Source organism: Monodon monoceros, unplaced genomic scaffold (assembly GCF_005190385.1).
Source record: "Monodon monoceros isolate NGI ecotype Baffin Bay Population unplaced genomic scaffold, NGI_Narwhal_1 Super_Scaffold_18, whole genome shotgun sequence".
NCBI lineage: Eukaryota > Metazoa > Chordata > Mammalia > Artiodactyla > Monodontidae > Monodon > Monodon monoceros.
The window spans coordinates 83,833,190-83,857,577 of NW_021703774.1; the positions used below are offsets into that span (position 1 = coordinate 83,833,190).

Consider the following 24,388-nt stretch of genomic DNA (forward strand, 5'->3'; position numbering starts at 1 on the left):
AGGTGGCAGAAATGATTAACAGTGAACAAGTTATGATTCTGTTTAGAAGAGAAGTGGTTACCTGACAGTCCATTTTTCCACCCTCCCACTAAGAAGTCTCTCAATATGGGTTGAATTTACTGTAACACATATTAGGAGGGGGCTCATTTTACGCTTTTTGGCTATGCAGGAAAGACATAATTATCTATAGAATATTATATAAGGCAGGAATTTGGCATTTCTGTAGTCACTTGTTATTTTCAAAATAATAACATGGGTGATAATATTTCCAAGTGTTGGAACTATTTCTCTAAAACAAAAACAAACAAAAAAATCAACCTCCACAACTATACCAAAAATAAGCCCTTCAAGGGACAAGGGCTATGCGGTAGAAAACCACCTAAAACACCAGAGTGACTTTTTAAAAAAAGACATGGGAAAACAAATCTCTTAACTATAGCATTAGATTTTCACAGCCTAAAAGTTTCAGAGGGGGGAAGTTAGACGATAATAAACATAATTTTCTATAACCATGAAAGTACTTAAATATCTTGGCTGGTATTGCTTAAATAATTTCTTATTTCTACTTTATTTTAGTATAGGTTTTGTCAAAGGACAAAAAGAACTTCCCCAACTGCTGTGGATAATCCATGAGTACTCTGGTCAGAACACACTTAAATTACTACAACAAGCCAGCAACAAACAACCCATTCTAATGGTTGTCACAGAAGAAAGGTGGAGAAAAGCAAACCAGTTGTGGAGATTGAGCTCTCCCATCCTTCTGACAGGGGAGCTGTAAGTGTGGCAGTCCACAGTGAAAATAACCTTCAACACTCATAACAAATCCCTTGGGCCCATCACTCCTTACAACATCCTAATAGTCAACTAAATAAGAGGTAAAGATATCAAGGCGTCCTAAATAAATATGAGTAATTTTAACTTCAACTTGTTTAACTAAAAAGAAATAGAAGCTTTCTAGTTGCCGTGCGGATCCTAGGGAGGCTTCATCACCAGAGAAAGACAGCTTAAAAAGTTCCCTGATCAGGACAGCTATTACATGAGAAGGACAGCTTTTAAAAGCGATTAAGGGGTGCAACAACTCCAAACCATCTAAGTTAGCTAACTATAAAGAAAATTTCATTTTGAATGTCTCATTTTTATTTCTTAGTGTTCAGAGAGATTCCTAACAAATGCATTTGGTTTGAATTCCAACAAGACTCAGCATTAACTGAGGAATGTGAAGGGATTTAACTGACATTCTGTGAGCGTTGATAAGCATGTAATCGTCATTTCCTAGCATTTTTAATATCAGAAATAAGACAATTTAATCTAGTTTTCATCTACATATGGCATATGCATTTCAAAGATATACTTGCAGTTAATTTGGAAACATAATTTTTTAAATTAAACCATACATAATAAATATAATTTCGTTGTAACTGGCTTGGCTACCAGCTTGGTTTTAATAGAGAATACGCACTAGGGCTAGATTCGCAATGTCATAGAAATTCTGATTTGTACAATTTGACTTGTTAGCTACTATTTTAAAAGAAGCATTTTGCTTAGGAAGTCATTGAAGGGGGCTGGAGTCCTAGTCAAGGATTAGATTGCTGTTAACTACAGATTTGCAATTATTTGTAAATGGATCTGATGTTCTAGGGAACTTATACATAAGCAGAATATGGCACTCATTATATATTTTACCAGGGTGGGTGAAGTACTAGTAGACCAGAATGAAGACTGACCTAGAAATTCAACATACTGCCTTCCAATATTTTACTTTCTACCCTTCATAAGGGGCAAACTGCGCATGACAAGCTTAATGTTACTAACATTAACTATACAGCTGAGTGACAACTATGAGCATTTTAAAGTCAAGTGTTATATATAAAGTCTAAGCATCTATTTTTGAGATAAGCTGAATTATTTAAAACAGTATTATCTACCACATGAGTGACTATACAGATCTTTAGACTATCTGAGAAGACTAAAATAAAACAACAACCCACCCAGTGACTTTGAATAAGAGAAAAATAGGCAAAAGCTAGAATAGAACAAGTCCTCTAAGAGGAACTAAAGTTTAGGTCTCAAATTTAAGGGGGCAGCCTATACTTATCACCTTTGGCAACAGAAAAATTAGAAGACAGTCCTCTCACCTCATTTAGTAGTAATCTCAGAGTTAAATAAAGGGATCATGGACATATTCTTCCTCTCAAAATAGCACAATCAATTTTGAAAGAAATCTGGAAATTATTGGGAATTACTAACACAGGTCTTAAAATATAACAATAATGTTAATAAACACTATGACAAGCACTGTAGTCAGCACATAACATGTTTTACTCTTTTAATCTTTACAACTATCCTAGGAGGTAGGAAATATTACCACCATTTTATAGATGAGGAAATCTGGTCAGATAGGGTAAGTGACTTTTCAAAGGTTACAGAAATGATAAGTGGCAGAGCCTTGAAAGGAATTAGTGTTGTTCCTACACAGTGCTAAAACTCTTCTAATTTTTAGTCTGCTAATCAACTGGGACAAACATTTGACATACGTTTTTAACTTGTTATCACTAAGATGTCTGTATGTTTCAGGATGAAGGTTCTTGCATTCTAACACAGTTTTCCCTAAAATGGCAGAACACCACAGGCAATAGCTAACACAGGAAGTTTAGATGCTAATAAATTAAAATAATTTGGAGACAAATTACAAAGAACAACTCTTTCTGAAGCTTATATTTTCCTCTGACTTTGTAAAGAAAAAAGAAAGTACATCTGACAATTTCATTTCAATGACCAAATCAGTTAAAGCAACACACATTAAAAGCAAAGGAAAATCTCTGCAAGTTAGCAACTGATAAAAGTGAAGACAATATATCTGAAGAAAAAGTGTATTTCCAAAACATTTTTCAAGATGTTAAAATGCTTTAGTTCTAGAAACATTTTAATAGGAAGGGTTCTATAAACAGAGGGTACTTTGATATCATAGACAGACAAGGTGAAGGTAAATAATAGTATCCTGACTATTAATTTCATTAAGAACATTGGTGGAAAAAAACCTTTTGTAAGTTTAATTAATATTAATAAATGAGCTATCAAAAATTATAAATCTAGACAACTGCAGTGAGCATAAAGCTTCAGGTCTTCGGAGAAAGTACCAGAAACAGGTTAAGTGTAAAGGAGTGCTAAAGAATGACACATCCTGAGCTATGCATATTATTCTACTCTAGGTGGGAATCCCACAAATAATTATGCCAATACATTGTAAATTCAATTGAAATTTACTTTAGTTTAGCCATTGAAAATGGCTTTAGTTTTGCTCCTAAAACATGCCTATAGTACTTTTTAGTATACTCCATATTCCAAGTTTATTTGAAAACATGATGTAGGATATCCCTCACTACTGATTTGTCCCCAAAGCCATCATTACTACCATTGAATAACTGGATTTATAATGCTACAAGATACCTTTCAGAAAGAACTGCTATCAGAGACTCACTATTTCTATCATATTATTGAAGCATGTTTGGGTATGGGGACTCAATGCACAAAATCTAATGCTGCCTTGTACTGATAGAATGATCTGTAATATGAACAGTTCCCCAATACTCCCTAAACTGCAAAATTTTTTTAAAAATCTATTTTTCTTGTAAATAAACCTTATCATACTAAAGTGTGAAGGATTCTGGAAAATTCCACTGGGAAACCATTTCTTAATAAATCTTTTTAAACTTTCAAAAGTCATAAGGCCAAAATTACAATTCTAATATGAAAGAAAAAAAGATACTATTACTTCCTCTCTTAGCATTAATTAAGGAAATAGGTATTTACCAAAACAAAACAGAAAAAGGAGGGTATTCAAAGAATAACTACAGTAACATGAAAAGCTAAGAATACTTAGTTTTTAAAGCACAACTAAGAGAGGAAAACAGTAAACAAAACGAATAGAAGTGAGAATAGCTTCTAACATTAAATTTTTTATTTTTTTAAAACCAAGATCATTTAATAGAAGCAGAAAAACTAGTACCAGGTTTCTTAAAGAATATTAAGAGAATAAACAGAATTTTTCCTACATTACTATAAAGAGTCCTCTCAACTTACCTATCTAAGGAAAACTCTGCTTGCTTTATTTTGTTAAAAATGTAAATACCAAAAAGTTCTGTTTAATGGTGGAAAGGTATTTGTTTCAAAAATATTTCATAGAGCAAAAATGTTACAAGGTACAGTAGATAAATGGGAGAGAGAATTGTTTTTAGCATCAAATCACCAGAAATACTATATTTCAAAAAATTTTGTTTAATAGGGTGGATTTTTATTGCCCTATATCTTAAAATTATTTGTTTTCTAATAACCTGTTTGTCTGTGAAATACCACAAGAAGACTTTTGAATTTTTGTTTTTAAATTACTCTGTGCATGACAAAGGTGCTGTCTTTATTGAGTTCACGCCATTGTTCACTGGACAGCATGAATATTCTAGCAGTTACCGTGAAGTTCCAGAACCAAGGACCCAGGGTTCCTGTGAGAAGCTGGCATATTATAATTATGATCTGGGACTCTGTAACATCGAATCTATGCATAAGGAAACAAACATTTCAAAATAACTTTACTCAGAGCTTTTGCTAAAGAGCCCTACTAAAACAAGGTAGCAAAAATAGATTTAAAATGTAGCATTCTCCTTATAAAGACATCTAAAGATTCAATGAAACAATTTACACAGTACAATTACTATCCTTATGCATACAGGTATACTTCTTACCCAAATCAAAACAGTATAAAAGTTTAAAATTTAAAACTGTAATACACTGAATAAATGACTTATAAATAGGCAGCTGGAAACACTGGAACTAAAAATGCAGTCAATTCTTAATTACCTAGGAATGGTGAATACTACTTGCCAAATAATCACACTGTCTGTGACATAGGTCCCCTCAGTGCCAGAACCTATCCAGACTTCCCTGTGGATAGAAATGCTTCCCAGAAGCCCCAGTGGACAGTCATCTATCTATGTGCTTGAAAAACCGCTAATCATCTTATACCCTTCACTTCTCCACACCTCATCCTGCTCCTACCTCTGCTATTTCAGTAAAATTACCACATGGATGTGGAAGGGGCAAGAGGGAAAGTGAAAGTATGACTTCTTTTGATATGGCCACAGCAAAAATCAAATTGGTCATTTCCTTATCCTGTTTCCTGTTTCTAGTCTAAGAATCTTATCATTTTTCCTTTCTCTTCCCTTAATTCCCCATCAGCATTATAACTCTCTACTATATTGGATTAGTTTATTAGTCGTAAAAATAGTTAAAACATCCAATTCAATGGTGACAGAAATAGAGTAGCAGTATAGAACACGCTTCAAATAAAAACTACATAATCAAAATTAAGAACTGAGGAATGCTAATGAGATAGAAAGAGGTCCATGATTTTACCCGATGATCTGAGAGTTCAAACTACAATCTAGGTTTTACATTAATACAAATGCTGTAGTTGTTTTAGGATATTATCTATAATAATTGGATAAAATTTAAATGGGCCGAGTCCAAATGAATGAATCATTGCTGAGGAAAAAAACAAAACAAAACAGGTAAACTAGAAACTAAAAGGAAAATCTCTGGTATTTAATAATTCATGTGATAAATCTTAATCATTTAAAGATAGGCAGATCCTATACAGGAATTTAGTAGGAAGCTTCCTAATTCTTTTATTTTTTATTGAAGTATAGTTGATTTACAATGTTGTGTTAGTTTCTGGTGTGTAGCAAAGTGATTCAGTTAATAAAATATAATATGTACATATAAAATAACATAATATGTATATATAGTATGTATATGTTATATAACATACTTTATAAATAGATAAGTTATATAACATATATTCTTTTTCATATTCTTTTCCATTATGGTTTATTACAGGATATTGAATATAGTTTCCTGTGCTATACAGTAGGACCTTATTGTTTATCTATTTTATATATAGGAAATTTCCTAATTCTTAATCCACAGAAAGTGGATTACGTATTGGATTGGCCAAAAAGTTCATTCGGGGTCTTCTATAACATCTTACAGAAAAACTCGAACAAACTTTTTGGCCAACCCAATATAACAAACAGTTTTTAATTACTTAGAAGTAGGAGGTCTTTGAATACTTATTCTTTAGAGGTTATTTGGATATGAAGATGAACTGGATTTGTCACACTACTAGTAAATACACAGCCTATTAACTTTTTTCAATTAACTACAGAAAAGAAAAAGCCAGAAGTTATTTACTTACATAGGAATAAATGTTGGTGGCAGGCTTTTTAGCTAATGTAAATGTGAAACCCTAGATGCATGAATTGAAAAATGTCATAAAGTGAAGATACTCTGCTTGCTATAACTATAAATAATAAGCACACTAGAAATAGTATCTATAAAAGTAATAGATTCTCAGAAGGAACCTTAGATATCATGTAATCCAAAACTCTTACGTTACAAATTGGGAAATGAGGCCCACAAAAGTCATGGGCCTTGCCCAAACTGATATACAGATAATTTGGAGATAACACTTGAGGCAAGACACACTGGCCTGAGTTCAATCTATTATAATTCCTTTCTTTTATTCTCTCCCAAAAAGATAAGAGTATTTTTTTTCTGAAACGATAACTTAAGAGTTTTACCTTTCACAGTGTGTAAGATTTTTTAAGACCTATGTTTTACAGAAATATAGTCTTATTATAGATAGTTTAGGGTTTCTAAGCATTTAATTTATAAAAATGATTCTATACATATATCTACAAGTTATATATTTAAAAGTATCTGGATATAGAGGGTTTAGGTCTTAAGAAATGTGAACTCTTCCATTTAATATAATCCATAAACATTAAAAGAATATTTTACAAATGTTTACAAATGAGTTTCAACTCATAATTCTTCTCTTCTTTCACTAACCCAATACTTCTATGCAGTTCTAGCCTCTAAGCCCATATCCCTCCCTCAGTTTTTCATATCCAGGCTAGTAAAAATCCTAAAGGTCTAAGCTGGGTCTGGAAGGTCCCCATGAGCAGTACCCATCTCCATCAGCTCTCTACTTACTCAGTCCAGAAGCACTGTCAGGACAGAGGTCTGTCTAGCTGTGACAGGTACTGATATTCTCTGTGCAAGGCAGCTTTTAGCAAATCAGATTTTAGTAATCAGAACAAAGATATAGCTCATACTTTCAGGGAAGAAGTATCCAAATCACAATGGTTTTTTCACAATACCTGACTGTGAATGAAAATTATTTAGTTATGGATAAATATTATGCCAATTTTTGTTCAAGCACACTTAAAAACTAAAAATAGGGACACTAGGAGACTAAGAAAAACAAACAAAATTTCTTCTTTGGTAAATATACTATTTTATAAGGTTATTAAACATATAACAACCTGGATTTATTATATATATATTAAAGAAACCTCATGATTTTTTTTGTCACTCGTGTATAAATATCAAAACAAAACAATAAAAATAAAAATGTTTTAAAATAAAATTCCCAAGATGCCTAAGGCTGCTTTCCCCTAAGGAGGAAGAAAACACAAGTGATTTTTAAAAATTTCTTTTCTCAAATTATATTTGAGAATTGACCTTTCCTAATTAAATAAATAAAATTTGGACTTTCTCTTCCACACATATAAACTTTACTTCAATATTTAAGCTACTATACATCTGCCTATTATATCTGCTCTTAAAAAAAAATATGTGAAATCTGGGGCTTCCTGGTGGCACAGTGGTTGAGAGTCTGCCTGCCGATGCAGGGGACACGGGTTCATGCCCCGGTCCGGGAAGATCCCACATGCCACAGAGCGGCTGGGCCTGAGCCATGGCCGCTGAGCCTGCGCGTCTGGAGCCTGTGCTCCGCAACGGGAGAGGCCACAACAGTGAGAGGCCCGCCTACCGCAAAAAAAAAAAAAAAAAAAAGTGAAATCTAAAATTTAAACTACTTTAAACTACTTTAAAAATATCTTTAGAAATATCTAAAACTACTTTAGAAATATCTATATTATTCCATATGCTTCCATTACATTGGTATTCTGATAAATATCTCCCTAAATGTAAAGCACTTGCAGTATATTTCTATGAAGGTTGTAGCTTGCTTTTAATTTTAAAAATAACTAAATTCGGTGTTGCTTTAATGTGGATGCAAGATTTCAGAAAATTGTATACAGTTTTCCCAAATCAAAACCAATCCCTTAGGGAATTCCTTGGAGGTCCAGTGGTTAAGACTCCATGCTTTCACTGCCAAGGGCGCATGTTCGATCCCTTGTCGGGGAACTAAGATTCCACAAGCTGCAGCCAATTTAAATAAATAAATAAAGTCGATTTTTAAAAAATCCTTTACAATACAAATGTTTAATTTAAACTGAGAAATTAAGTCCAACTGGTCTCAATATTTCTAGATATTTTTTCACACCATTATAAGGAAGCACTACAGTTTCAGAGGGAGAGTGTGCTCCTAATCTAGTCCCAACTGCCTGATACTCTACTCCTTTAGGTCCTGCATTTTTAGCAGTCTAAGCTCGATAAATCACCCCCCCCTTTCTTCAGGTGTCTTCAATCTCTTTTCTAAGTCAGTTTCAAAATGTTCATAGCTACCATAGTATGAGCTATGTTCAAAATTTTCCCATTAAAAATACAAACCCCTTCTTCCTTTGAGCCCATGTTTGCTCCTCTGATACCTTGCTCCTTCCCATCCCAGCTACACATTTTATAAGTAACCTGTATTAACTGTGTGCTTATTTATTTTGTTCACTTCTGTTCCCTACAGTCTGGCCTCATTTTGAGTCTTGGCAGCACTTAGCATTGTTCTCTTTTGAAATTCATCCCTCTACTGGCTTTTCATTCTGGTATGCCTCCTCCTACTCTGGCTGTTCAATAATTTTCATGGGCTTCTTTCTAGGCTTGCTCTCTATGTTTTCTGCTATTCTCATTCTATTTGGATGTCTAAAATCCCTCACATACGTGTTCTAGATAAAACTATTCCTTTGAATAGGTTCCTCTTGCTGCAGGGCCTTTCTCCACCTTCCATCCAACCACCCAAGGAGGGGAATGGGGAGTCATTCCAGTCTCTGCTCTCTCATTCATTCTCCATAACCAAATACAGACTATGTCCTACAGTTTCTACCTCTTAAGTCTCTCTCCAAGCTATCCCTTTCTCTTCGATAGCACTGTCATTGTGCTAGTTCAGATTTCATTGTTCCTCACATTTAATTATGCTGATGCCTCCTAAGGGATCTTCTTACTTCTGTCACAGCCCACTCCAATTCACCCTCCAAATTGTTGCCAGACTGATATTTCCAAAAGGTACTTTTGTCATTTCCCTGCTTTAGGTCCTGCAAAGGTTCTCAATAGATTCAGGATAAAAAGCCCTCAGTCCTTGGCAGGACATAGAAGGCCCTCAATTTTCTGGATCTTCCCCAGCCTTATCTCCTGCCACACCCCTATAAGCATCTTATGATTTAACAATATAGAACTGCTTTCAGTTCTTCAAGTATATATTTCATCAAAGGAATATACTGCAAGGGAAATTTTAAGACCGGCAAAAAGAAAGTTGTGATAGCAAATCATTGCTAAAAACACTGTCTATTTAACGCTTCCCTTGCTTCCACGGTTCATTTTCTTTCCTTCCTTCAGTTCCTACACCATGTAGCTGGTGCTGCTTTACTTGAAAGGGAAAGAAAATAAATTAGGGCTAGATAGCTTTCAAAATAAGGGTTTGAAAGTTAACTGTGAGATAATAACCAATGAAACATAAACTGTGTGAAAAACAGATACTACAAATTCTGCTATTTTTGAAAACAGTAACATCACAAACAATTAAAACTGAATTAGGACAAACCAAGTGATCCTAGAAGTCTATCGTAATTTGTGGTTTTTACCTAAAGCAGAAAAAAACTATGAAAACATTACTGAGATAATGTAAAGGCTATGAAAATATTGAGGAAAAACATCTGCATATAATATTTTCGATTACTGCTCTTTTCTAATATCAGATATCTTCCATATTTTCTGAGCATAGATCATTTTATAAACTGCTGATGAAGGCACAGGCATACAGTTTTCAACTGGACGCTCATGTCCACTATTGTCACTTGAGATGTGCCTTAAACATGTTCTCTAAATCCTTTTATCTTTAAATTCTTCCAAGACATGTCTTTTAGTTAACATCCAAAGTATTAATAATTATTCACTTACTGTCATAAGAAAATCTTAAATTCTATTTAAATAAGGTTAGCAAAAATCACCTGAAGTGAACTTGTAGGGAACGGCTAAAAATTTCTATGCATTCTGGCTTTTTCAAGGCCTAGAAAACTAAGTTTATCAGTGATCTAAAATTTTAAAATTCATTAATTATTTGCCTTAATGAGAAATTAGGTTAAGATATTCTCCTATCATTTGACATCAAGATTTTTATTTTGATATTCCATGAAGTTTTCAGAGTCTTTTCTCAAGTTATCTTTTAAGCCTACACCGTGAAAAAAATAAAAGACTAACTTAAGCAGTGTAAATAGGATCTGTGATACTTAATTAAACACCAGTTGGTGAATTCCATCCTTAACATTGTTCCAAGACTGGTTTACTCATTAATATTTACGGAAAAGTACTAATCACCAGGTAGGAACTATTCACTTCGGAGTTTGAAGAAAGTTTCTATTTCATTTTTTAAATTGTTAGGCATTTTGTTGGCAGTAGTAATCTATATGGTGTGCTCATATCCACTAAATTATTAAGAGCTTAGATATTTACAGATTCGTAAATAAAACGATGTGAAAAGAATAAAATCTAATTAAGCTATGATATTTGGAGATAAGAGTTGCTCTTTGCTTTCATAAACTATCTTTTCTTTCCTGAAAATACATTTTCATATGTCAAAGTAAAACATAGTGTTAAGGTGAATAACAGTGGGGAAAAAGAAAAATGAATTTGTCTGAGGGAAATACAGTGGATATGAGTGAAGGGCCTACTGTTTTTCCTGTTACTTTAAAAATATTGGTTGGGAGGTTCTAATATTTCCTTTTAAAAAGTGTGACAGAAGGACACATGATTGAGACCGCTACATAGTAGCTAAAATAATGAGAGTTTTAAACGTCTTTTATTTACTGAACGAGTGATTTAATCAAGTCCTAATACTCAAATACCTATAAGCAACATTCTACATATTTGAAAGAGAAAACAAAATCACCATTAAGTGTTACTTACATTCCAAATCGCAATGTTCCAGAAACATATGTTTGCCAATGTGCACAATAGAACATGAATGTCCCAGCAAAACAACAAAAAAACATCCAGTCAGGGTTTGTCCCCAGTTGCACTGCAATACAAGTTCCAAGAACCACAAAAACTGAAAAAGAAAGATCACAATGAAAACTGAAAAATCTGAATAACAAACATTAACTGAGCTGGAAATGATTTTACATGAGGCAAAAAGAAAACATGCTGTGAACGTACAATCTTCTCTCAGTTATCTATGCAAACAGGAAAGTAGGATATCATCTTTTACATTATCATTTACCCTGTAATTTCAATCTCTTCTTTCACTACACCACTTAGTGGAACCAAACTTCTTGAAAGCAACTAAAATACTTTAGCATTTTTTGGAGTACAGGCATATCTCATTTTATTACACTTTGCAGATACTATGCTTCCAGATACTGTCTTTTTTTTTTTTTTTTTTTTTTAACCAGTTAAAGGTTTATGGCAACCCTGCACTGAGCAAGTCTATCAGTGTCTATTTTTTTCCAACAGCATTTGTTCACTTAGTTATCTCTGTGTCACATTTCGGTAATTCTTAAAATATTTCAAACATTTTTCATTATTATTATATTTGTCATGATGATTTCTGATCAGTGATCTTTGATGTTACTACTGCAAAAAGATTACAACTTGCTGAAGGCTCAGATGATAGCATTCTTTTAGCAATAAAGTATTTTTTAATTAAGGTATGTACATTGTTTTTTCAGACATAATGCTACTGGCACAGTTAATAGACTAAAGTGTAGTGTAAAAATATCATTTATATACATTGGAAACCAAAAAAATTTGTGTGTCTCGCTTTATTGCAATATTTATTGCAGTGGTCTGGAACCGAACCCACAATATCTCTGAGGTATGTCTGTATTCCCCCAACTCTATAATACCAGTTAGCAGTGAAAAATTACAAGGCAGGTCAAAAAGAAAGAAAAACAAAAGGCCTAGATAATTCACAAAGGGACCTACTAGCTTTAGATAGATAGTTGTCTTTTCTTATTTAGCAGATTTCATTATGGGTAATACACATTAAAAAAAAAGGACTTCCTATAAAAGTCTGGAACTCAAACTACTAATGCAAAAATGACTATCACTTAAAAAACAGGACACCTATCATTCTGCTGCCAACTAATTAAATTATAATAGCCTTTCAAGATGCCCAACTAGCCTTTATAAGAGCTTAGCTGTTCCTTCCCCTCTACTAAGCAAGCTGCTGTCAGGATACACTGAAACAATGATTTTAACATACACCTACGTATGTGAATCTGAGTTCACAAGGTAAAACCATCAAGGGTTTTTGTTTGCGTCTTTTAAAATATTTTAAATGCTATGCCAAATGACAAGAAACCAATTGAGCTGCTAAATAAAAAATAAGTGTGTGTGTGTCGGGGGTGGGTGGGAAGTCAGGGTGAGGGGATTTCTTCAAAGGAAGACTAGTTAGAAACTGTCACTTAATTTCTAAATTTCTTTCTCCTCTGTAAAAAACTACCAAAATATTGTTTTTTAAATGGTACAAATAAAGACATAACACATATAATCTAATTATAGTAACTTATCTATTGCTAGCACCTTAGTGTATTTTTTTTCTAGTCTTTTCATCCAAGCCCATTATCACAGTTATACTCCAAGTCTACAACGTAATTTTACATGTCTACATAACATCCATTTAAATATAAAGACTACAAATTCCTAGTCTCGCATTATTGAACCCTCATCTATAATTTATGAGATTTTTCCATGATAACAATTATGGCCTTAGAATTTCAATACAACAGGTTTTAGGGTTAAAAATAACTTAAGTAGAAATTAATTTCTAAATTTCCCAATACCACCAAATAATGAACAAATATTAACCAGATTTATATTTTTGAAAATACTAAAACTTGTAATACAAAAAACCACTTACTCTGATAACTATTATAACACCAGGAACCTCTTATTTATCTTATTATCACTGTTTATCATATTCCTTTTAACTCTGCTAATCATTAATATTAAAAAATCAACAATACCTGTTGATAGTGAATCACACCCATGATCAAAAAGTTCTCCCAAAGGAGAACTGCTATTGGTTCTTCTTGCCTGTTTCCCATCTATAGCATCCAAAGACTGGTAAATGAAAAGGCCACATGCACAAGCAATATACGCCCACAGAGGTGCCTGTGAAATAAAATAAGGAAAGCAAGAGTAATAAGACATATTAATTACTATATCTGGCTAATATATTTTTACTTGCAGATATTTTATCTTCATTTTTCAGAGAAGTTGGAGGCTATGGGAGAGAAGATCCAGGTGCTACATAATGATAAACTTCTGTAAACAATCAGAATTATAAGAGAATTAAAATTCCTTGCTTTGCAGCCGGACTCAAACAGATGCTGGATAACTACTTCACAGGGATAATACAGAAATCCCATGAGAGATTAGGCTAGGTAACTTCTATAAGATCTCTCCTAACATTTAGATTCTAAGAATCAATTAATGAATAACCCAGTACAGTTTTTCCCAAATTGTATCTTTCAAGACGCTTATAGGTATTACACGAAAATAAAATTTCCATGCTAAACTCACTTGGGAAACATTGGATTAAACAATGTTAAACAGATTTCTTAATTGCTGGACTTCTTCCAGCCCTTAAGACTGCTAATGCATATTGAGATTATTCACTAATGCATACTGTGCATATTCAAGGGGGATACAACATGCTGCCATTTCCCAAACTTATTTGAGCATGTAACTTATTATTTTTTATAAATTTATTTATTTTTATTTTTTTAATTTTTGGCTGTGTTGGGTCTTCGTTGCTGTGGGCGGGTTCTCCCTAGTTGCGGCGAGCAGGGACTACTCTTTGTCGTGGTGTGCAGGCTTCTCATTGCGGTGGCTTCCCTTGTTGCGGAGCACGGGCTCTAGGCCTCCCTTCAATGTTCCATGAAACAACACTAGGAAAATAATGATCTACTTACTAGACAGAGTGCTTATATTATTTTTCAAATATTTATGGTCACATTTTCAAGGAATGGTTTCTCTTTTCCCAGACAGAAACTGAACCACTAATATTGAATTTAAATGTAGTGAATTAAAAAAGGAGAGCTTTGGGACTTCCCTGGTGGTGCAGTGGTAAAGAATCTGCCTGCCAATGCAGGGGACACGGAGTCGAGCCCTGGTCTGGGAAGATCCCACATGCCGCGGAGCAACAACTAAGCCCATGCACCACAACTACTGAGTCTGCGCGCTAGAGCCCGCAAGCCACAACTACTGAGCCCGCCTGCCACAACTACTGAAGCCCGTGCGCCTAGAGCCTGTACTGAACAACAAGAGAAGCCACCACAACGAGAAGCCCGCGCGCCACAATGAAGAGTAGCCCCCGCTCGCTGCAACTAGAGAAAGCCTGTGTGCAGCAAGAGACCCAATGCAGCCAAAAACAAATAAAATAAATAAATAAATAAATAAAAAAGGAGAGCTTCTATTTGGTCTGTTCTCCGTAAGAATGTGTCAGAGTGTTTTGCATCACTTTTTACCATTTTCCCATGCCCAGGCCATGAAAAAAATTTTATAACCACAAGATATTTCTCATATATTGGTTATCAAGTTAACCGTATTAAATGCTCAGGGCTGCAAATTAAAACTACTCAGAGCTGCAAAAAATATTCAGTATATTCTGCACTGCAAAGAGGTATCTCTCTGACAGAGGTCTATTTAGATCTCAGTTATTAAAGGTAAAGATCTTCTCTTAAACGTTTTCTTGGAATCTCATATTTTAAAACACTGAGGTTGCTAAAAGGATCATTGTACATACCTCCCCCAGGCTCGAGTTACAAACCTGGAAAACAATAACTGTGGTTATGTAACCACAGTTTACATGCCAGCACACTGGATTAAGTGATTTATCTTATGTGACTAAGAACTCTACCTTTCTAGACTTTGGGTCTACTGCTTCTTACTCTTAGAGGAATCCAGTAACTCTCTAGAGCTGCACTGTCCTATATAATGGCCATTAGCCAGCCATCTGTGATTATTTTAGTTTAAATTCATTAAAATTAAATAAAACCAAAAACTCAGTTCCTCAGTTGGTAGGTACATTTCAAGTGTTCAATAGCCAGAAGTATCTATGGCCTCCGTATCAGACAACACAGACACAGAACACTACCATCATCACAGAAATTTCTATTGATCAGTACTGCTTTAGGGGACTAGAAAACAAGGAACTTCTTGGGGGTTTTAGGATTTTAATGGGGAAAAGTGTTACTCTGGAACAGAGACAACTTCAAGTATTAGTATATACATAATCCTAGAAAACAGCAAGATGGTTATTACATATATGAGACAGCAAAGCCTTCTTATCTTTGGACTTTTCTTTTTTCCGGTGAATCTGTAGAACGCTAAACTAATATTTATATATTTCTTCCTTGTTTCCATTATTTCACAACTCTCATAGGTGTTTTAAGAAGAAAGCCTTCTCATTCAGGAGCCAGTCTGGTCTCAGCTGGGTTAAGAGCCTGATACACTGAATGTATCAATCAGGGAATTATTACTGTACAGTCATATTCCACCTTGAGTCCTCCCAGCAGCATTCTGAAAAGTTCTCTGTGATTAGTGTAGTTCCTATGCTGGAAGTTTCCCCAAAGACTTAACTAATTCTAAGGTTACTCTAATAATTCCAAATCACTTAAGAAGAGAGGATGAGGAAAAGTACTATAGGGAACATGGTGCCTGGTATACTCTGGGTGTTGAATAAATGACTATTCGTGGCCAAGCTACCCTCCACCCTGCTCTCATTCCCTGATCCCCATCCTGGAACTAGTTTAGGACTTAGAAGGCTTCAACTGGAACCAACCCAGTTCCCTGTTCTTCTATACCTCTAAAGATGTGCGAGATCTGGACCAGATTCCTCTGGAAGTATATGTCAGGTCCTCAAGTAAGCCACGAGTAAAACAGCTCGAAGAATGTGATAAAGAATCCCAGGACATATTTAAACAATTGTACTGGTGTTTATTTTTAAGTTTATTGATTGATGTAAAGCAAGACAGTTAAGAAAATGAGGGGAAACCAGAAATTTATCCATACAATCTGTATAAACTGTACCTGTATAGTAAAAGAGGAATTAAGATAAAGGTATTCAATTGTGAGGGGAAAATAAACATCTGGCAAAAGACAAAAAATAAAGTATGTTTTATAGGTAATGTGACCCTCAATAGCTACTTTAAGAGCTATATGTGGTAACAAATGAATTAATGAAAACAGAAAGGTATAAAGGATTGAATGGTGATAATTTTATCTCAAAAAATCATCTGAAAAGACTACATTAAAAAAAATTACTTCAAGCTTAAAACAAGACAAGGAATGTTGTGGCCATTATGATTTACATGGTTCAGTCACTTTCAACAGCTTTAGTTGAGGATCACCTTCTATCTTCTTGGTTTACCTGTGGCTGATCATTCTGATTAATACAGGAGCAATAAATGTTTTTGATTCTCCTTCATCTACCTAACTACCTTAGTTCGCTTTTTGACAAGAATATTTTAAAATCAATTAAACATCAATTTACCCAGTTCACTTTTTGACAAGAACATTTTAAAATCAATTAAACATCAATTTACCCATTCAGATGAAGGGCTCTAGTTTCAGTTTTGGTTTTAGGAAGTGAGTAGAGAAAGTAAAAGAGGGAATAGCAGTGGAGAGACTTATATTTTAGAAGGCCCAGGGAGAGTCTTGGTAAGCAATACCATGCTTCCCTTTTTTTAATGGCAGCCATAGCAGGATACCACAGCAGGAAATACATTATACTGTTTCTTTCTTACACTTCTTTTGCCTTCTTCGAATAAGGGAGACACTCCTGAGGTTATCAGCCACATATGTTTACAGGAAGGTAAAAGGGATATTCAATAACTCTTACTGGAACCAAGAGAATACTTTTGATAAGACTGATTTATAGCTGTGCCATCTTACTACCACAGACTTTCCTCTCTGATCATTTTAAACTTTGCTAAGACTTTACTAGCCATTTTTTAAAAAATGGGATAAAACTCTTTTTTAAAGAATTAAGACTTACTGATTTTAAAGGAATATTTTACATGTTAGTCTCAACTAACATTAATTTATCTACTGGGATCAGAGTCCACACTTTGCTTCTGGTTTCTCATAAGCATAGTGTATATAAAGTAGGTTGTAGCTATGAGCTTTATTAACGATATATATGATAGGATACTTTAAAACAGTTGACAAATAGCTGTCAGATTATCTTACCTTTAGTTAAATGACCTAAAAATCCCAATTACAGGGTTTCTGGCATGCAATAAATGTTTATATCTGTTATTAAAGAAATTCCTCTTACCTGCTCTGTAGCTGTAGGACAGTAGAAGACTAATAAAACAGTTGTACAGATGTTTATTGACAATCCAATGATCGTGATGAGATTTGGGGCAATCCAGGAGGGAACTCTTCCAACTAGCCATTCCCAATACCCTTGCATTAAGGGCTCAAGCAGGGACCGTCCAGCACTCTGATACCTGTGTTCTTCTAGCCGCTTAAGTTGGTGTCTTGACAATGGTGGTGTAGGTAACTGAAACAATTTATTTAATACACACCCTGGAGTACTCATATGCCCGAAGCCCAAAGGGGACTCCGGGTGAGAATCTCCACATCGTCTCCTTGTTGACCGATGCCCACTCATGGATCTTGCCTTTTTTTAATTTAGGGAGTATAATTTATCTTGTTTTATAGCTTTTTGTGGATAGTCTTTACCTGGGGAAAAAAAAAAGATATATTCGTCAGTCACTATTTATATCAATGTCAGTAAATTAAACAAAAAATCAAACTGGTAACAGAATATTACATATTAAACAGGGATCAGAACACCAGGGATCTGTTTTTAGCTCTAATTCTTATTGATGATGTAAGCCAAAAGAAGTCATATAACCTCATCTTTAAGTGAAAAATATTAAGAATTTTAATAGTAATATGCTTCCTGTTACCTTATAGTTTACCTGACTTCGAAGCTCATGATCTTCTTGTTTCTATCTCACACTGCTTTCAGTAGTATAAATCGAAAAAAAATCCTAGAAATGACCTAATCATTTCACATATATGGAAACTGAGGTCCAAGGCATACCCAAAGACAGCTAGCAAATTAGTCTTAATAGTGGAGGAATGACTTGAATCAAATGGGTCTTAAACTAGATATTTATTTAATGTGAATAGCTAATATTTATTGAGCACTTACTATGTACTAAACATGTTAAGCAAGCTTTATATATTAACTCATCTGATCCTCTCAACAACCAAAGAAGGTAAAGACTATTAATTATCCCTATTTTTACAGAAAGTGACACTAAGGCACGGAGAGGCTAATTAACTCACACAGCTGGTAAGTAAGGTTCAAACAAACACAAGGTTTCTGTTTAAATTAAAAGATAAGACTTATTAGTGGAAAGGGATATAAATGATATTCCAGGAGGGGATAAACAACAATGAAAAAAATTAACTTTAAGAGGACACTATTTATGTGTTAGCAGTGACCTGATAAATTGAAGTAGTAAGAAAAAACTGTAACTGCATTAAGTGATGACTGTTCATAAAAAACCTTAAATCCCTGAAGTACTTGCACTTGACTTCGAAAAGATTAGAAATAACATAATTATCATAAGTTATTAACCAATGTTAGAAAACAATGACAAGTTTAACACTTAAAAATCAGTATGGTGATATCCAAGGTAAGAAGTGGTGAGGGCCTAGAGTAGGGTGGTAAAAATGGAAATATGAAAGACAGTCAAATCTGTAAGTAATTTCTACTTAGAAGGAAGAATCAAGAGGAGGTACTTAGGAATTAGATATGAGGGGTAAATAAGTAGAAGAAAAAAGAAATCAACAGTCAAAGACTAGTGGTACTACTGACAAAAAGCAGAGTTTGGAAGGAAAATCAGTTTGTTATTTTGGCTTTTGGCGGGTGTGGGTGAGAGGGGATCTTGGGATGAGAGTAGGAAAGACATACATGCAACTTTTAAGTAGAGATGTTTTAGACAAAATCAAATGACTGGAGTTTGGGTAAGAGATAGAAATTTCAAGTTTTCAACTTGGAAGCTAAAGTCTAGTTAAAGACTAGAAAGTAGATAATTTCTTGAAGGCATTAAGTATGAAGAGAAAAGGAAAAGAATAAAGAACCTCGTGGGAAACTCATGGTTAGTGAGCAGGAAGAGAAGCCATAAAAGGATTAAAACAGGAAAAAAAAAAAAAAAAAGAAAATCTTAATGGAACTAAAAGGGTAGTGGCATTGAACCAACACAGGTGTACTCTGATGTCCTGGCAGAAAGCTATCCAGAATGCGATATGAAATTCCCAGAAATGCTGCACTGTGGGAACACAGGAAGTGATACAGGGTCTAGGACATCTCAACAATGGGCCTGGTAGCAAAACATGCCCATGACTTCTCTCTATTCCCCAAACAACAGATTCCAAAATTTCAACGTCACGAATGATCTAAAGTGGCATCCCAAACCTCAGGCAATCATGTAGCTCAATAATTGGTTTAGGGAATAGTTATTGTGGTCATTAACTGACTTAAATAAATTTTCAAAAATCTATAAAGAATCATCAGTACCCCAATTTAACTAACTGAAGTGCTCTGAAACAAAAATATTGTAATAATTTTCAAGCCAAGTCAAATGAAAGCTAATTTCCTACTATTTCAAAGAATTCTTCCACACACCCAACTGTACCAAAAGCAACTGATTAAAACTGTTTTAAAGTAATATTTATACAATGTCAAACAACTGGTCACAAAATCATTTTAGATGAAATGACAGACTGATAACCACCAAAATACTGTGCTATAAAGCAGCCAAATTTTCAAAAGTCAAATTGAATGATGTATTTTCGTATTTGGTGAGCTATACTCAATCAGCTCTTACGGATTTCTACTTAAAATGGTAATAAAATGTTTAGCCAACTCAATTTATATTTTATTATTGCAGTGTTCCATTCTCCTATAGTTAAAAAGTGACATATTGAGGATGCTGGCCTGCTTTTGGCACTAAACAGCTACAAGCAACTGATCCTAATGGTTTTAAGTTTGAGCATTTGGCAGGACTATTTGATAAACTGATACCTTCCTTCTAAGTGTTTTCCCCTTCTGACCTAGATTTCTTTTCCTTCTATTTCTCTTTTAGAAAAATCTACATTTTGACAAACCTTTCTAGATCTAGTCATTATATAATTCATACATTAAAAAAAAGAGAATATTTCAATTTGGAACACTGTCTCCATGAAGCTTATTAGTAACAAGATTTCAAATAAAAATTCAGATACATGTTGCCACTGACATATATAGTTAGCTACTTTGCTTTCAACAGGTAGCCACAGAGGTTGCTGTCACTACCACAGATCCATCTCCACTCCTCCTTCCTCCCATCACCTGAGACCAGGAGGCTATTGCCACGAAAAATGTATCAGGAGAAAAGAGGCATTTCTGAATTTCAGCAAGTGAAAAGCAAGCATACCAAGGGAGCAGGACAGTGTAGGTTGCTACAATAGAAGAGCAGACTCTATGGAGAGAAAGAGGAAAAGGATGTGAGATGAGAATATGGAAAGGAGGTACAAACATTACAAAAATTACTTTAGCCACTTGAGATTTTTATCTAACGTCAAGCTTATGCCCAAAAGGTTGAGGAGAAAATGTCATTTTTCTACCCACACTATAAGGAACTAAAAAATTAATGCAAGAAATTAAAATTATTGCTGGTTAGCCTAGAAACCTAGCCACCAGTCCTAAGTTTTTATGAGAAAATGGATTCCAAGTTTCAAACGCATTCAACCAATATCTGAGTGCAGTAAGCAAGATAGACATGGTCCCAGCTCCCATGTCCAATGGGAAAATAACTAAAAGAAGGTAAACAAGCAAATAACATTACACACTGTGATGGGCGCTATGGAGAAAACAAGGTATGGAGCCAGGAAATAGTTGAGGGTGCACATTTTATTAGATAAGGTAGTTGAAGACGATGAAGACGCAGCATTTATACCAAATTCAGAGGAAGAGAAGGAGCTAGCCATTCCAAGAGCAAGGGAAAGAACAGTCCAAGAAAGGGAGAACAGGCCCTGACTCAAGAGTGAGCTTATCTTTCTTATTCATACCTCTGGGATCACTATGGCTGGGCAGTAGTAAACCATATGAAAGAGTGGGATAAAATAAAGTTTGAAAAGCCAGACAATGCAGAGGTTTATAGACTTTGGCAAGGAGTTAAGATTTTATTCTGATGTTATAGAAAGCCATCAATTAGCTTGAAAAGGTTCCTATAATTTTGTAGCACAGCCTATTTGTTAACTGAGGAAATGTTCTGATAAATTGTAACAGTAAAAGTGAGTATTTTAAACGTTTAAAAATTCTCATCACCTGGAATTCAGTTTATGTTAATACTGATCCTATACCTATTGTACTGTCCTATACCTATTGTAACCTTTCCACTTGTAGTCAGCAAATTCCCCTCCTCTGCTATAACCTGGCTCAAACGTGATACTCCTTTCATAGCACTTACCACATTTTGAACTTTTTTGCTAGATGTTGTTGTTTTTTGGTCTTTTCCCCACACTGGTATGTAAGACACAGGAGTGCAGGGGCCTTGCATGTCTTAATATTCTTTTCCCAGAATCTCAGACCATACCTAACATTAGGTAGGTAATCAGTACTTATTTGTGGAACAATGAACAAATATGGTTCATCTAATATTTAATGAACACCTAGTTGCTCTAGACCCTTGAGGAAACAGAAGGATTGAAATATGCCATCCATGCTCTCAAGCTCAAAGTAGTGGTGGGGAGTCTTGTAAACAGCTAAGTTATACTGTGAACAAACTGTTGTGGGAATCCAGAGGAGGGGGCACATATGGTCTACCCAAATTCTTCTTCATGCAGGCACGAATATTTATATGAAAAGTCCAACAAAGGTACAAAAAATAAAATCAGAGATATTTAATGAATACCTTTACTAAAATTATACAAAATTCGTGGACCTTAAATCTATGATGTAGAACATCTGTGCTTATAGCAGCTGAGGATAATAGCATGCTGCCTACATTATTCCTGTGTTCAGCACTGGGGAACACCTGACAAGTATCACACTAAAAAAGGAATCTCCAACTGCTCAGCAGAGCATAAGGTAAGCTTACACAATATCCAACCTGTAGTGTGAAATTCCAGAATTCCCATCCTCCCATGTCTAAGGGTTCCAAGTTTTGAGCTGTGCTGATTCAGCAGTATGTTTATAGTCCTCTCACAGGAATTGGTGACTACACAGCTCTTTCCACTTTTATGGCACGACTAGAGGAAAATACTAATGGCGAACAATATTTGGGAGGCAGAGCAAATTATAAAAAGCAAGTTAAAAAAAAAACTAATAGGATCACAGGATTACATTCAGCATTATCTAACAAGTGATACATAGAACAAGTTAGCAAAAACAAAAGCCTTTTCAGCAGACTTGGAAGCTAAAACAGTACTGTGTAACACAATTTAGATCTACTGTTTTGCTGAAGTGAAATCTTGCATTCCTTAAAAAAAAAGGAAGCAACTTCCTCCAGAAACAAACAAACAAAGCCAAAGCCTAGCATTTTGTGGATTATTTTCCTATTCCCTTGAAAGAGACAGCACAGCGTGACCCTAAAAAAGAACATCACCAGCACTTTAGCCAGCTTAAAGAAGTCTACTGCTGCCTAGAAAACACATTGACTATGCAATAAAATATAACTGGGGTTATAAAACAAGTTTACAGTTAAATATCAAATATACAATAGTGTTTATAACGTAAATTTTAAGAGACTGGGTGTGGGAGAGGAAGAAGAATGAAGTTACGAAACCACAATTGTAAATATTCAATAATAATCTATTACCTGGACAACAAATAAAGACACGTCTGTCAGAACAGGTTAATACAAGAGGCATATTTATCTAGCTTATTTCTTAAATGGCAGGGCTGTAAATACAAGTTGTACAAGGGGCTTCTGACTAGCTTTTGCTCAGCACAAAACGAATATGTAGCAAACTGCTTTTAGAACTTCAATTTCTGGAATTTTACGTGAACGCCAATGGTTCTAAAGTCCTTACGCCCTAAATGCCTTCACCAGTCTTACTTGGGTTGTTAGTCAATTCAACACCTCCACTGAACACATGCCTACTAGTATGAGAGTAGAAACCGAATCTTTATTCTTTGTTCACATACAAGACACTAACATTTGTTTAAAGATAATTATGAATTTGCCTACTACCGTAACAAGGATTCATCAATGAACTGAGACTTCAAGCAAAATTATATATTAATACCAATGATGCAAAACGTCAAAAATGACATAAAAACGCCAAGCACCGAACTGGAGAAAAAACAAGTTAAACGTAAAGATCTCATTCATCCAGTATTCTTGGAATACCGGCAAAGACTAGCAAACCCTCCTGTCCTTTCTCCTTCCAAGAATACTGCTGAAATAAGCCCTAGCTGGCAACCCTCAGAGCTTGTCAATATATCCTGAAATTTCTAGAAAAGTTGCTGACCAAGAAGTGCGGCCCTAGCCACGAATCACCAGCACCGTATGCTAAAGGGAAGGCAAATCCGGCACAGGATGTAATACGTTTGTGGACCTGGCAGCACCTGAGCAGGAGGGTGTGGACCTGAGAGCCAAGGTCGGTTCCGCGCGGGCAGCGCCCTCGGCCCGCCCAGTCCGGGCCGCCGAGGTTTTCCCCACCCCGACTCCCAGCACAGCAGCCCCCGCACTCTACCGCTGGCAATGCCCCATATCAATCTCTCCATCCGGGGCCATAGGAGCAGTCGCCCCTCGCCCTCCCCACAAGCGCGCGCGAGGCAGGACTGCGTTTGCCTCGCGCGAGTCCATACACAGCTATATTCCAATGCCCCACCCCAGAGCTTGCAGCCATCTCTCCAGCCCTCTTGAGAGTCGTGTCCCCGGACATACCCTTCACACCCTGGCCGTTTTCCAAAGACCGAGCCCCGCAGCCTTACCCCGGCCCCCAAAAGCACACCCCTGGAAACAGACCTCCGCCTCCAGCCGACTGAGTGACTCTGATCCGCGGCAGCACGTTCACGACACTTTCGCGATTGCCGTAAAGGGATATAGGGGCGGAACAGGCGGCGGCGCGAGCGCGCACCCCCTAG

At 35.4% G+C, this 24,388-nt stretch overlaps 1 protein-coding gene across 3 annotated transcripts in view; it reads right to left on the reverse strand.

Annotated features, from left to right (window-relative positions):
- Positions 1 to 24,323, reverse strand: part of CEPT1 (choline/ethanolamine phosphotransferase 1) — a 35,990-nt gene extending 11,667 nt beyond the window's left edge. Inside the window, exons 1-5 of one of the 3 annotated variants that reach the window (XM_029228924.1) lie at positions 24,270 to 24,317; positions 17,570 to 17,979; positions 13,251 to 13,398; positions 11,191 to 11,332; positions 4,465 to 4,549 (exon numbers count right to left, since the gene is read on the reverse strand). In XM_029228924.1, the coding sequence (XP_029084757.1) occupies positions 4,465 to 4,549; positions 11,191 to 11,332; positions 13,251 to 13,398; positions 17,570 to 17,908 (714 nt within the window). In that variant the 5' untranslated portion in view covers positions 17,909 to 17,979; positions 24,270 to 24,317. Of the gene's footprint in view, positions 1 to 4,464; positions 4,550 to 11,190; positions 11,333 to 13,250; positions 13,399 to 17,569; positions 17,980 to 24,235 lie in introns of all 3 variants that reach the window. The other 2 variants (XM_029228922.1, XM_029228923.1) reach the window with 2 other exon arrangements.
- Between the last annotated feature and the right edge of the window lie 65 nt (positions 24,324 to 24,388).